General features: G+C 42.8%; 1 protein-coding gene across 9 annotated transcripts in view; it reads left to right on the top strand.

The window, feature by feature from the left end:
• The window catches only part of TMEM108 (transmembrane protein 108), a 225,761-nt gene that overhangs the window by 152,224 nt on the left and 60,320 nt on the right, over positions 1-13,217 (top strand). For 6 of the 9 annotated variants that reach the window (XM_072033414.1, XM_072033412.1, XM_072033409.1 and 3 more), the window contains exons 3-4: positions 727-808; positions 3,422-3,556. In XM_072033414.1, the coding sequence (XP_071889515.1) occupies positions 3,490-3,556 (67 nt within the window). In that variant the 5' untranslated portion in view covers positions 727-808; positions 3,422-3,489. Of the gene's footprint in view, positions 1-726; positions 809-3,421; positions 3,557-3,638; positions 3,763-13,217 lie in introns of those variants that run through there. The other 3 variants (XM_027450159.3, XM_072033415.1, XM_072033416.1) reach the window with 2 other exon arrangements.

The raw sequence follows: 13,217 nt of genomic DNA, 5'->3' as shown, positions 1-13,217 counted from the left end.
CTGAAAGATTTTTATGAGGGCATGTAAAAGTGACTCAGGAACATCCCAAGCAGTTTGGAAGAAGAAATTGTTGAACTGAAACTGAGAAGATAGAACACACTGTTTAATATTCACAAGAGGAATCTCAGTGTCCTATCTTTCAAAGTTGGTTATGAATCTCCAACAAATCTTTTTTATGGAATGAAAAGCATAAATGCTGTCCTGTCTTTGGGTCCTCAGTGAGACATTACTCACAGTAGTGTTTGGGGACTGTGTGTGCTTCTCACTTCTGATTTATGCATTTATTTTCCTCAAAATGTGAATAATTAACATCAGTGTGACTGGGGTTGATGTTTAAAACTGAGGTGAAAAACACCTGTGATGAGTATTTGAAAATACTCTCTGAGGACTTCTGGAGTGATGCAAGAAGGGGAGACTCCAGGAGGCGGCTCCAGCTCTGTGAGCCCTGCACAGCTGCCTGGCAGTGTCAGCATCTCATGTTTGCTCTTCAGTGAGAAAGTTGTACCCTTTGTAGGGGATAGCTTTGTTTTTAGCTATACCCTTCACTGTCAAGCTGTTGGAAAGCATGGCTAAAAAGGCTAAAGCACAGTTAAGCATTTTCCTTTTGCTAATCAATACAATTTTCCTGTGAAGCTCCATCTTACTTTGTAATCAATGGATGCAAAAATAAAGCATGAATTTTGTAGTAAATTACAAATCATTTTCTTCTCTTGATTTCCTTGACAGAATCATGAATAAACTGGCAGACCAGCAGGATCACATGATACCATGAAGAGAAGCTTACAGGTCCTCTATTGCCAACTGTTTAGTAAGTAAATATATATATTTTTTTCCCTGTAATAATTAAATCATTCAAATTCATAAATAAGCCAGTATTATTTATGCCAGCCACAACTGAGAAAGGCACATAATCATGTGTCTTGTGTCATCTACCTGGAGGAACCATGAAGAAGTTAAATTCTCTTGTTCATTGAGATGTTTGGAGATGTAATAAAAAAAAAAAAAAAAAAAAAAAGAAATTAAGGTATCAGGTGATTCCACAGAGTCTTGTACAAGGGTGAATGCGATCTGCTATGCCTTGAAACTAAACACCCTCAGGAGAATGAGAAGTAGAAGCAGAGGATGATGGTTGGAAAGGAATAATGCAACAACTTTTTTGTAATGATCGTTTTTGTCTATTTTGCTGTGGACAAATGGGATCCATCTAATGTCTGGTGTGTTCTTTCAAAAAGGTCTGAGAGTGATGGGAAGGGAGCCCCAGACTCACACAGACTAAATTCTGTGTCACTTCTGGAGATTACTGGATTATTTTTTCTGAGTTTTTGCTTTCAGAAGAGTTTATGCAATATGGAAGTCCAGCAAAAAGACTCCCAAAAAGGTGAAATTTAGGTTGTGCAGATAAGGGCTCTTTGCCCTATCCACAGGTATAAAGCAAGATTTTAGGTGTTCAATAGTATTGACATTTCTGTAGACTGATATTTTTAGTGCAAACATCATAATTTGTAACTTTTTCTTCAAAATTTTGGAAGGTAAGTAAAATGAGAAAAGACAAAATATAACTGTACTATCTTCATTGTATGTTTTGCAAAAGAAATTGCTAGTTTACGGTAAGAATATTTCTTTAAAAGTTTATGTTGCCTCTTCAGCAGAACTTCTCACTTCAATGTGCATATTATATTACACGGTTATTTATAGATTTCTCTTATTCTGTTCCAAGCTAGACAGAAACCACAAAAACATGCTTAATATTCACAGGATGAACAATGCAAGGAATATTGTATTTTTGGGGTTTGTATGTGAAAATTCATGTAACAAATATTTTATAGACTTACAACAATCTATTTAATAACTTTGTTTTACTCGTTGCCATTAGGGTATAAAGTGTGAGATTTTTTTGTTCTGCTAGACTGGTTGTTTTTGCTATTCTAATTTACCAAAAAAAAATCAAGAAAAGTGTCAAAGGAATATGTTTTATTTTGGCCTGATTCACTGATGTCCTACACCTTCCTTACGTGCAACTGCAACAGTTGGGTCTGTGGTGCTGCCTCTCTGATGTAGCAGGATTTTCATCTTTTCTGGTATGTTATGAGTGGTTAATTGAGGCCTTAGGTTTACAGAGAGAGGTGCCCTGTGTATGTACTCTTATGAATCAAAAACTGGGATGTCTTGAATAAAGTGTTGGTGGATTTTGTACAACTGGTGATCAGCTGGAGAGGCAAGACAGGTAAGAAGAAGTAGTTTCATCCCAAACCTGGTGCACTGCTATGAGACTTGTCACACCTTTATTGAGTCCCAGCTGTGCCACTGGGCCAGTAGTGGCTACACCCTTCTGTGCATTCATTTCCACCTCTGTTCATTTGCATTGTATTCAGCTGTGTGTCTATGCAGAGTCTGAGACAGTGGGACCCTCATTCTTGTGAGGACTGCTTGGTTTGGGGGCTCGAAGAAAAGGCTTACTCTTCTGTTTTATACACCGGTAGGAAATGTGAGCTGTATTTTTTAAGGAATCAGGCCCATCTCTAAATAAGAATTTGAGAGACTAAATGTAGCATCTGTCTGTTTGGTGAATTTCAGATGAGTTATGTAATCAGTCTATTGCCATCCATATTCCTCTGCTGTGCTTTCCAAAAAGAGCATATTCCATCCATTTATGCTGATCAAGAATAGTATGTGAAAATGGCACTAGCAGCAGCTGCTCTTTTGAATATGGTTGTAGCTGGCTTGACTCTGATCCCAGTTGTCAAGAGATAGACTTTGTAAAAATTGCAATACCACATTTGGCCCAGGACAGGGGCTCTGGGCAACGCTGCTTTACCTCTAGCCATTCATAATTTATGAATAAGTAATTAAACATGTGATAGAACTGTAAAGAAGCGCTGCTTTCAAACTGTATCTTCAAAGATTCTATTTAATCTGAAATCTCCGAGACGTTTAAAAAAGAACGTAAAAAGATTAAACCAAAAATTTTGGAAGGGGTTTCTTAGTGAGAGCTCTTTGAAGTCACTAGCTAGATGGAGTTGATGAGGACCAATTAAAGCAAAACATGTGTCCACAATTTGCTGCCATTTGTTCTAGGCACATCTTTATGGATGAAGTTTGTTGCCTCTGTAATGATGAAGATGCAAATGCCTTTCCCATGAGGCTGAGCGATCTCCATTTTTTATAAAGACCTAATGTGATGATTTAAGCCCTACAGCATGAGCCACAATATGTCTGCATTTTCTGTAATAAAACATGCACATTATAATTTACCATGCATGCACTGCTCACGGAGAGGATCCAAGTTGCATATAAACTAGGGAAAATGTGGCGAAAGGTAACTGGTAGAGCCCTTGGCACACGAGCTGTGTATTAGACTTTCTTCTTCAGACATTTATTTTCCTGAAAAATGGAGCGACTTTTATTTTCTGTTTACTTACAGCACCGGCGTCTGTATGAGGACCTGTCACCATAGCATCTGGAAATGAATGCCAGTCTGAGTGTTTCTTCATGCCATTATCACTTAGTGCGTTCCCCAGCATCACTCTTTCATCATTGAGGCCTGGCACGATGCCCGGTAATATCAGCAGAAAGCGCCTCCCATGTGCAGACGCACAGCTCTCAGTAGCAAACCGAGCAAAAATGGCAGAGAGTGGCTGCGCCTTACACCACACGCTGTCACAAATCTTGTGTCCTCTTGCTGTGGATGCAGCTCGCCTTCCTCCTGGCAGCCTGAGCGTGTTTTGTTAAGTCTCTTGCAGTGAAGTTCACACTGTAAAAAGGGTAAGCACGAGCTGGTGCTCCATGCACGTCTGACACTATTCCGGGGGCACATCCCCCTTTCCATAAATATTTGAGAAGCAACATGAGTTTGTTAAATTCCTGTTTAAGAGAACACCCAGTTCTCAGTGGCTTCTGTGAGGTGCTGAGCACCATGGTCCCTAATGGCTACTGCCTCTGATAGGACCCAGCACCCACCAACTCCTGTTTCTATTGCCGAGTAGTGGCTGTGAATAATTACGTAGCTTCACTAAGATGGTATGCACCGGTGCTCGTGAGCAAGCAGGGAGGCATGGCAACAGTACAAAAAAGACGATAGCCAGAAGCAGGGGAATAGCCTGTTCTGTGCCCATAGTAGATAAGGCATGAAGAAATGGATTTATAAAGCAGCAGGGAACTTGTCATTAGACATCAGGCCGAAATGCTGTCGCAGGTTAGGGCCCTGAAATGTTAGAACAGGATGGTCAGGAGGATTGGAGACGCTCTGCCACTGAAGCACCTAATGGAAAAAAAACATCTCTCAGGGGAGACGGGGGTCATCTAGATGATTTCAAAAGCTCCCATCAAACCGTAGATATTCTGGGTACTGTGTCCTCAGCGTAAATGAGCCTGCCTGCTTTGACAGAGCTCTCTCAGTTTGCACGAGCCATGTATAATTAATCCATGTGATAGGAACATACGGCTGACGTATGCTTTAAGGTAGCGGGATCGCTTTATGCACGTTGGGAGAGAGTCTCTTTCGATCATTCTTGGAACTTGCAGAAAGGAAAGAAACTGCCATTTTCGGTGTGCTCTGTTAGACTGGTAGGTGATAGCTTCAGCAAAGAGAACAGCGGGGGAGTGGTTATCTAGCAAAGAGTCCATCTGTTTTGCTTAAAAATTAGAAAGGTAAACAGCCTCTGGGTATGCAGTGTTTCATGTACAAAGCTTTTTGGGATACTCGCTGGGTTGCAGCATTTGTATTTGTGAGTCACGTGGCTTGGTAACAGGCTGCCCACCAGGCAGCACACAGCAAGCAGGAAATCTACGCCTGCTTTTCCCACAGTTCAGTCCCAGATTGTTGCTTCAGTTTCTTAACAGAAACTTTGCCTTCTTGAAAGAAGCTGCTGCTTTCCATTTCCCTTCTGTGATCCTTTCCTGGAAAAACAGAGCTCTCTGTTAAAGAGGGCTTTAAAAGCAAACTGGCATAGCTTATAAAGAAGTTTAATTGAATATACATTTTCTTATCAGATACAGGCTCCAGCGTCCTTGATGTGCCCTCTGGTGAGATTTCTGCTGCACACGCACAAGAGAACATGTCCCTGCTCACTGCCTGGATAAGCACAGCTCTTTGAATCCTATGGCTCTTGTTATTCTAAACCTGAGATTGTTCCCAAGAGCAGTCTGCAATATTTATTTTAAATTTGCAGGTTCCATCAACAGTCGTGTCCTTAAATACATAACGTTTGGGTAGCGTTTCACAGAGTGCACAAGCTCAATAAAGAGTTTGACAGGGTGGGGGGCATGTTCTGCATTGTTCTGCTAAGAGCAGAGACAAATTTAGGGCACAGGGACCCTCCTGAGCAACTAACATATTGTGAGAGCTCCTTCACTGCTCTTGCAGGTTTGGCGAAACAGAGAAAAATATGGAGCAGGCCTGGGGCTATAGAATTTCAGGTCATGGCTTAAGTCCTTGACACTGAATTTGGAATAAAAAGCCAGCAGACAGCGAGGTTGTTATGTTTGCTCATTCTATTGGCAGACAAGCAATTCATGCTTTCGCACATACCATTTGATAGTCTGATTATGTTCTTGGCATTAAGTACCTTCATTTATATGCTTATACTGGCACTGTTTGTGTTAGAACCCTGTAGATTTTTGAAAATTAATGAGAACACGCATAACTTCCCAGTGTTTGTATGCGTCAAGCATTCAGGCTGGTAGTGGGACATCCTAGTAACAACATCTATGACCATTATGCTAGAAAACTGAGATATTAAATACATTTGCATAAATGTGGTTGTTTATCCAAACTGGAAAACGCTGCAAGGGTTTGGTTTTAAAATTCCTTTCACTCTTGGTAAAGAGATTATCTGATAGATCAAAAATTAATCCATAATATTCTCTCCATCCTGTGTTGTGAATTATTTGTGTTTTGGACCTGGAGCAATCCCCATTATAACACAATGTGCCTGTCTAATCTTTTATTTTAGATCCAGTATTGTTTGCCTCTAGCCTTCAGAGAGGTTTTAGAGGGAAAGTGAATAGACGGGAGTAAAAATTTGACTTTTCCCTGTTTTCCTTTTCAAAAGTCTATTCATCCATCTCTAACAGAAATGAAACTTTAGGAACAAAGACCCAGCAGCTTGTGTAATATAACGTGTGTGTCTCTGAGACTCAGCATCAAGTCAGGTGGAGGAGGAATTGTTACTGATACACTGACAGGAGCCTAGTGACCATGAAATAGCGGTCCTGTTGAGTTCAGTGGCAAAACTCCCATTGACTTTAGCAGGATTGCGATTTTCTTCCTGGCTTCCATGTCTCCAGCTTTGCTTTATGTTGCATTATAAACCAAAAACACTTTGTTCCTTCACCAAAGCCTTCTTTCCTTGCTCTTTGTGCCTGGGAGACATCGGTATGTTTCTGACAATGTAATCAAGCCCTAACCCAGCAAATGCAGTTAAATATGGAAATTGAGCTCTTAGCAAGCTCTGCTCCTATGGCAGCACTAGCCATACGCTTGAATCTCTGTTGGACTGTGTTCCAATAATTTGACATACAGCGATTTTTATGGCAGCACACACACTGCTGTCTAGTGTCCATGAATAATCCAGTGCCTGTGACAGCGTTCCTGCAAGGACAGAAAAATGACTAACTGTTAGATACTTAATAAACATTGCTATCTGATATTCCCTTATGTGTGAACTGCCAGGCACATGGACACATAGCTCTGCTATCAGTAATACAGGGAGATTTATACTGCTGACTTTAGGTTCTGGAAGTCTTATAGGTTAGAAATGTCTTCAACTTTTTGCAAAGCCTTTGAACGCTTCCCTCTCCACCCACCCCTCGGCACTTTTTGTCAGGGAAGTTCTAACTGTAGAGGTTATGCAGGCTTTGATCACTGGTGTATGTCCATTGTAGACTGTGTAAATAATTTAGAAGAAGCATAAGAAGCATATATAAAACCAAGTGTCATCCAAAGAGTATCGCCTCATGTGACGGGTATTATCCCAGTCACATCTCTAAACAGTAAATATACAAATGTCCTATCCAATTCCACAGTAGATCGACAAAGAGCTTGAGTTCATGTCAAAATTTAAGCCCATTCAACTCAATGAAAGACTTCAAAACTCCACCTGCAACAAACACTTGCGGAAAGAGCACTGCTGTATAGCTCTACCAGCTTTCCCATCACTGAGCTTTTCTTCTGTACAGGGATGATTATGTGGTTCTCCAAGCTACTCTTCTCACTTGAAACCTGGCTCCTGTCATACTCAGGGAAAAAGGCAAGATTTTGGGGCTGGGTTTTCCAAATCAGCAAATGCTTAATAACTCAGTTGAGAAATCAACGAGTTTCCCTAAGTACCTAAGCAGACTAACCAGACGTTAATCTGCTTTTTATTTTAATGGCAGTTAAGTGTGAAACTCTTGCAGGTGCCTTTAAGAATTGCAGTAGGCATGTGGCTTTGACATGGAGTGCCAAGACGCTTTGGAAAATCTGATCCCCTTTCTTCTAATGTAAAGGAGCAGACTTTGTTTCAAAACTGTGTAATACTGTGCAGAGCTTGACACGTCTTCTGCCTCAGAGCTGATGAATAATAATCAGTGCTTTGCAAGACCAAGAGTTACAAAGGAAAATTAAAACAGGGACACTGAATCAAGTGCACATTTACAGTGGTAGCAAATTACTGACAGTGCTTTTGTGTAAACTGCATGGAAAACAGCACAATTTCTGACCAGCTTAGAAGCCCTTTTTGTAGGTCCCAGGACTCTGCTGCTGCAGGAATTCCCTTGCAGCCAGCCTACAAGAATCTCTCAGTTCTTTAGCATGAAGTTTCTAATTCTTTATGATTTGAAAAAGGCACTGCTTCTTGAAGGTAGCATCCCATGAGGATAACGATGGTTTTGCAGTATGTTCTAAAGCATTAGATAGCACTCTCTCCTGTAGAGGCTGCAAATTCATTGTAATATCACAGCTTCTCATTGCTGAGGGCATTAACAATTAACATGCAGACACTACAATTAAGATGTCAGGGAGAAGAGAAAGTGAAGACAGCAAACAATGCAAGTACCTGATAAATGGACAACGGTAAGTATATGCTTGCAAGGCAAACCACTCGCGTTTGTATTGAGAGAGTTAATTCAGAGCCTTAAAGCGCAGCACACCGAGAGAAAGAAATGGTTGCAAACCCTGTGATCTTTTGGCCTTGTCTTGGAGGTAGAATGGAGCAATTATCTCCTGTTTCATGTCTTTCCCTTCAGTAGTGCTCAGGTTTGGCAGCGTTGTTTCCTTCGAGCAATTGGCCATTTCGTGTAGTTCAGAGCCGTATTATTCTGCCATTTCAGGAAGGAAGAGCTGTTTTTCTGACCGAGGCCCTGTACGTGCCTGAGAGCTTCATGTCAAATCCCTACTCCGGGACCTACTTCTTACACTGAGGTTGTGAAGCATAAAGTTAATCACATTACAGCCTGCTCTGCACAGAAGTGCACTGACGGTTATTGAGGATGAAGCCTGCACTGGAGAGAGACGGGGGCAGCTCTGCCAGACAGGGGGAAGGAAGGCTTGGTGCTTAGGGATGGAGAAAGTGCCGAGTGATTCCCAGGAGTGGACAAGGAGGATGCACAGAAATGGAGTAGTTGCAGTGGCTTAATAGGAGTGGACACTGGCAGCTTTTTTTCAAGCAGAGTAGTCTCTTAGGGAGCGAGATCATTTGCAAGAAAGGATAACATCTAAAAGAGAGGGAAACAGGTCCCTGGGCCTTGGCTGAGTGTATTTGTAGTGCATCTTTCCTGACCCTTGGGACATTTATGACTGGGACTATTACTGGCAGAGTAGCCACAAAGCATAGATGTTGCTGATAGGGAATCAGATAGAAATCTGAGGTAGAGACTGCTGGACAGGAGGCATCACAAGGCAGAGAGTGCTTGGTGTACATCTTCCAAGGAAGGGCTACAGCAGGAAAAAGGAAGGTCCTCTCTCCTTGTAGTTTACAGAGCCAGAAAAAAAACAGAGTGAGAGGGATGCAGTGCACATAGACTTCACTCACTCTTTTTTCAGGAATGTTTCAGAAATCAAAGGTTTTTCTGAGGCACCCGTCTTGGTCTGTATCGTTACTGGGACCATCTCTTAACCGTCCAGGCCACTGAGCTTCTCCTCTGGATTACAAGGCACCTGTCTTCATTGGTGTTTTCCAGGCTAGAAAATATCCTTCTGTCTTGTGGAAGATAATGATGCCATTTTGTGACTTCGTGTGGTTCTTCACAGCCCTGAGAAGGTCACCGTTTCCTGCATGTGGCCTCATATAAAATAGGCAGCAGGGAGAGCTGCGGGGATGCTGTAGCACCAAGCTCAAACCAGAACATCCAGCTGCCTGTGCTTCACTGCTGCCAGAGCAACGTGTCTTTCCTACAGTGCTTTTCACTGCTATATCAAAATTTTTAGCATTGTTCCACAGGCTGTGCTGTGACCTAGAGCTGCATGGCACAGTTCAGCGTGGGAGCTTATGCAGCTCTGGACTCCGGGCTGGCTGTGCTCCAGAGCAGCCTCATCACACAAAGAAGAACAGCTTGAGGGTTACTTTCAATTATCATAAATCGCTAAAGGCCCAAAATATGTTGTAGAGCTGGTGTGTGTTGTAAAGCCCCTAAATATGCTCCCTTTTTCTTCCTTCTTTCCTTTTGCTGACTGTGGGGGAGAAAGAGTCCATTTTGTAATTCCCCGATGAGAGATGATCCAGATGCAGCTGCAAGGAGCAGGGACTAATTCACCATCTAATACCGAGGAGCACCTGGGCTGTTGTTTTTGTCACTACATTTCTCAGTATCCCTTGTTCCTACATGTCTTAATCTTTTGAACTTCAAGCATTTTGGGTTAAGATTTGACAGGATGTGGAGGTGTTGTACAGTGCTGAGCACATAGTTGGCTCTTAGTATTTATAACAATTAATAAGAAATACCATATGGCTAAAAATACCGTAACTCTCCAAAGAATTGTTGGGCCATTTATTTTGTGCTTTTGAGCATGTGCCTCATTTAAGCCAATTATTTTTCTATTAACAGGCACTGGATATGCGATCCTTCTGGTTTTATTTTTAGAAGTATTTGGATTATTACAGGAAGTGTGAAAAATGAATGAAAAAAAGAAATCTGCCTCCTAGTATTTATCTTTTAAAATTAAATTTTCTGGTTGAATAATCCTGTGTTTAGTCCTCAAAGGGTTGTCCCCTACAGGGAACGTTCTCTGCACCCTCAGGTGTCTCCTGTCAAAATGTCAGCGGATGAGACGTGAATCCAAATGAATTCACGAATCCAAATGCTCATCTGGAAATCAGGTGGTGTTTGATTATGATGTTGCCAACACCTATCCTAACACATGTAATCATAAACGTGAGATTTATGGAGCAGAGACATGTTACTCTCAAATTAATTCGCAAGTTGTGCTTGGTTTTCAGACAATGCAGTGAAGTTAGGACAGAGTCCCTCTTGCACTCGCTGTCTCTTGACTTAGGGGAGACCGGGAATTCTCAGTCCTCAGCACTTCACGGTCCAGCAGAGGTGATGTTTTTCAGTGTGGCATGGACAAGTGAGAAGCCTGTTTTGTCCTTTGGATTGAGAGGATTCAAGCTTTGTATCCATGGGCGAAAGGAGATCACACGTGGTCCTGACGCATCTCCAAACTGCATATCGTATGTCCTGCATTTTGGACTGGAGGCATATTGTCACTGGCTGTGACAAGAGTTTCTGTTCCTGTTCAGTGGCTATGTGGATAGGAGTGCTATGTTACCTAGCCCACGGTCTAGCAGAAAGGATGTGCTTCTGCGTGTTTGCTCTGGGAAGCATTATTCACAGAGGAATGAAACTCAACCCAAGCGTCGGGCTTGCCTAGGTACTAAAATCTTCAAAGTGGTATTTACAGTTGATTTTTAAAGCAATGCATGAGCTTATACAGGTATATTCCTCCGAAGGTTAGTTGTGAGTAGAATATGATGCTTATCACCATTAAGAACGGACTGGTGTGCAGTATGGCCATTTCACATATGATTTTGGAAGAACTAAGTCGGAGGTGTTAACAAACATTTTATTGTGATTGCACATTTAAAGTTACTTCTGGGAAAGCATGCAGGTGAATGTTGTGACAAGTGGAAACATGCGTCTGCCTTTTATACCAGATACTTTTATAACTAAGGAGACCAAGCAGAAAATATTGAAAAGCTTTGACTACCGTGCCCTATCATGAGAAGCAAAGCACAGACGAGTACATTTTTAAGAGTGATCTGATATGCACAGGGGGGTTTAGGAGAGAGGTGTGCAGGTTTGTGTTAGTGTTTTTAAAAAAGAATTAAGACTTTGCTGAAGTAAAGTTGTGTAGTGCCAGATGTGTAAAGACATTGTCTGTTTTGACCTCAGGTGTCACTGTGTGGTGGGTTTGTGTGGCAAGGAGCTTGGTAGCAGGGGGGCTGCAGGGCGGCCTCTGTGAGCAGAGCCCAGCAGCTGCCCCATGTCAGATCAGAGCAGGCTGTCCCCCTGCAGCCCATGGGTCCCCCATGGAGCAGATCTCCACGCTGCAGCCCCCCCATGGGTGGAGGAGCCCCCGGTGGAGCAGGTGGATGTGGCCTGGAGGAGGCTGCGGCCCATGGAGAGCCCCCGCAGGAGCAGGCCCCAGGCCGGAGCTGCAGCCCGTGGAGAGGAGCCCACGCAGGAGCAGGGGTCTGGGGGTTGCTGCCACCCCTGGGGGTCCCGTGCTGGAGCAGTTTGCTCCTGGGGGATGGACCCCGTGGTATGGAGCCGTGTGGGAGCAGTGCTTGGAGAGCTGCTGCCTGTGGGCAGCCCCTGCAGGCTCAGTTTCGGGAAGGATGGCATCCCGTGGGAGGGACCCCATGGGGAGCAGGGACAGAGTGACCATGAGGGAAGATGAAGCATTAGGGACTGACCACAGCCCCATTTCCCATTTCCCTGCACAGCTTGGGGTGAGGAGGTAGGAGATGGTGGATGAGGGGAAGGTGGTTTTAATTTGGTTTTAGTTTCTGTGTTCTAGTCTGTTAGTAATGGGCAATAAATGGTTTACCCATGACAGTAATTGGTGAGCGATCTCCCCGTCCTTATCTCAACCCCTGAGCCCCTTCCATCATGTTTTCTCCCCCTCTTCCTTTGAGGAGGGGGAGTGAGAGAGCAGTTGTAATGGAGCTCAGCTGCCCAGCAGGGTAAAACCACCGCACACTGGCAGATGAATAATAAGATAGTGAGAAGAATCCCAGACTGCTCAGCCAGGCTGATTTTTACTAGTCAGAGAGCTTTTGGAGATTACAGCATAGCATGAAGAATTTATAGAGGTGATTTATCCACAGTGCTTGGGAATACATTACACCCATACTCTATCTCAACTAGTATAGAGCGGGTCTCAATATCTGCAAATGTATTATTAATGTTACTTTGGGAAGGAATACATTTTTGCATAGTTTCAACATCCTTCACGTTCGTGGATTATGAACACTCCAAACATAACTCTAGAACTTGCAGTAAATCTTTTGCTGCTGTAACAAATAAATCTGGGAAAAATATTAATAAAAAGACTTAAGAATGACATTTCATAACAAAGCTCAGTCAACCTTTCTGCTGCCAAGAGCCCCTGGCAGCCAGCAAGGGAATCCTCTATAGAAGAGACTTCTGAAAAACAAAAGGGGGAAAAACACCTATTTTGATTTTGCCTGTGGCACTATCTTCTCGTTTTGGAAGCTTCCATCATAGGTGTACTTTGTAGAAAAAACAGATGGAGAAAAGCAAGTGGAGGTGGCATTGTTTCATGTTCAGTACCCTGCTTTTCACCTGGATCCACCAGTTCTTGTGCAAAGAGGGAAGCAAAAAAATAAATGTATTTGGTAGAGGAGGGAATCAAGGACTTTTTTTATTATTATTTTTTACAGTCAGAGATAACAAGAGAACCGTGCTAGGAGAGGCTCCTCAGCTTCTGTAGTTTTCTCAGTCATGGGACCAGTGAGGATTAGTTCTCCTTTCTGCTTCATGATGCCAGGCAGCTCTTCACACTAGCCGCTAGATGACCACGCTGGTGTTTGACTCCTACGCAGTATGCAGGTCTGGTTTTTTTGTTTCTTAGGATCTACAGCCACAGATGAGTTATTAAAAGAAGTAACTCCTTTACAGCCACCAAGGAGGACCCACACGTAGAATTTCTTAGAGCAGCATTTCTGGGTGCCCTTTCCAAAATGCAGCTGGAAAGCCCATCCAAAACTCTACCACTG

This window comes from Anas platyrhynchos, chromosome 2 (genome assembly GCF_047663525.1).
Source record: "Anas platyrhynchos isolate ZD024472 breed Pekin duck chromosome 2, IASCAAS_PekinDuck_T2T, whole genome shotgun sequence".
In the NCBI taxonomy this organism is placed as follows: domain Eukaryota; kingdom Metazoa; phylum Chordata; class Aves; order Anseriformes; family Anatidae; genus Anas; species Anas platyrhynchos.
The sequence above is the reverse complement of the archived record's forward strand: the minus strand, read 5'-3'. Positions and strand labels throughout refer to the sequence as shown.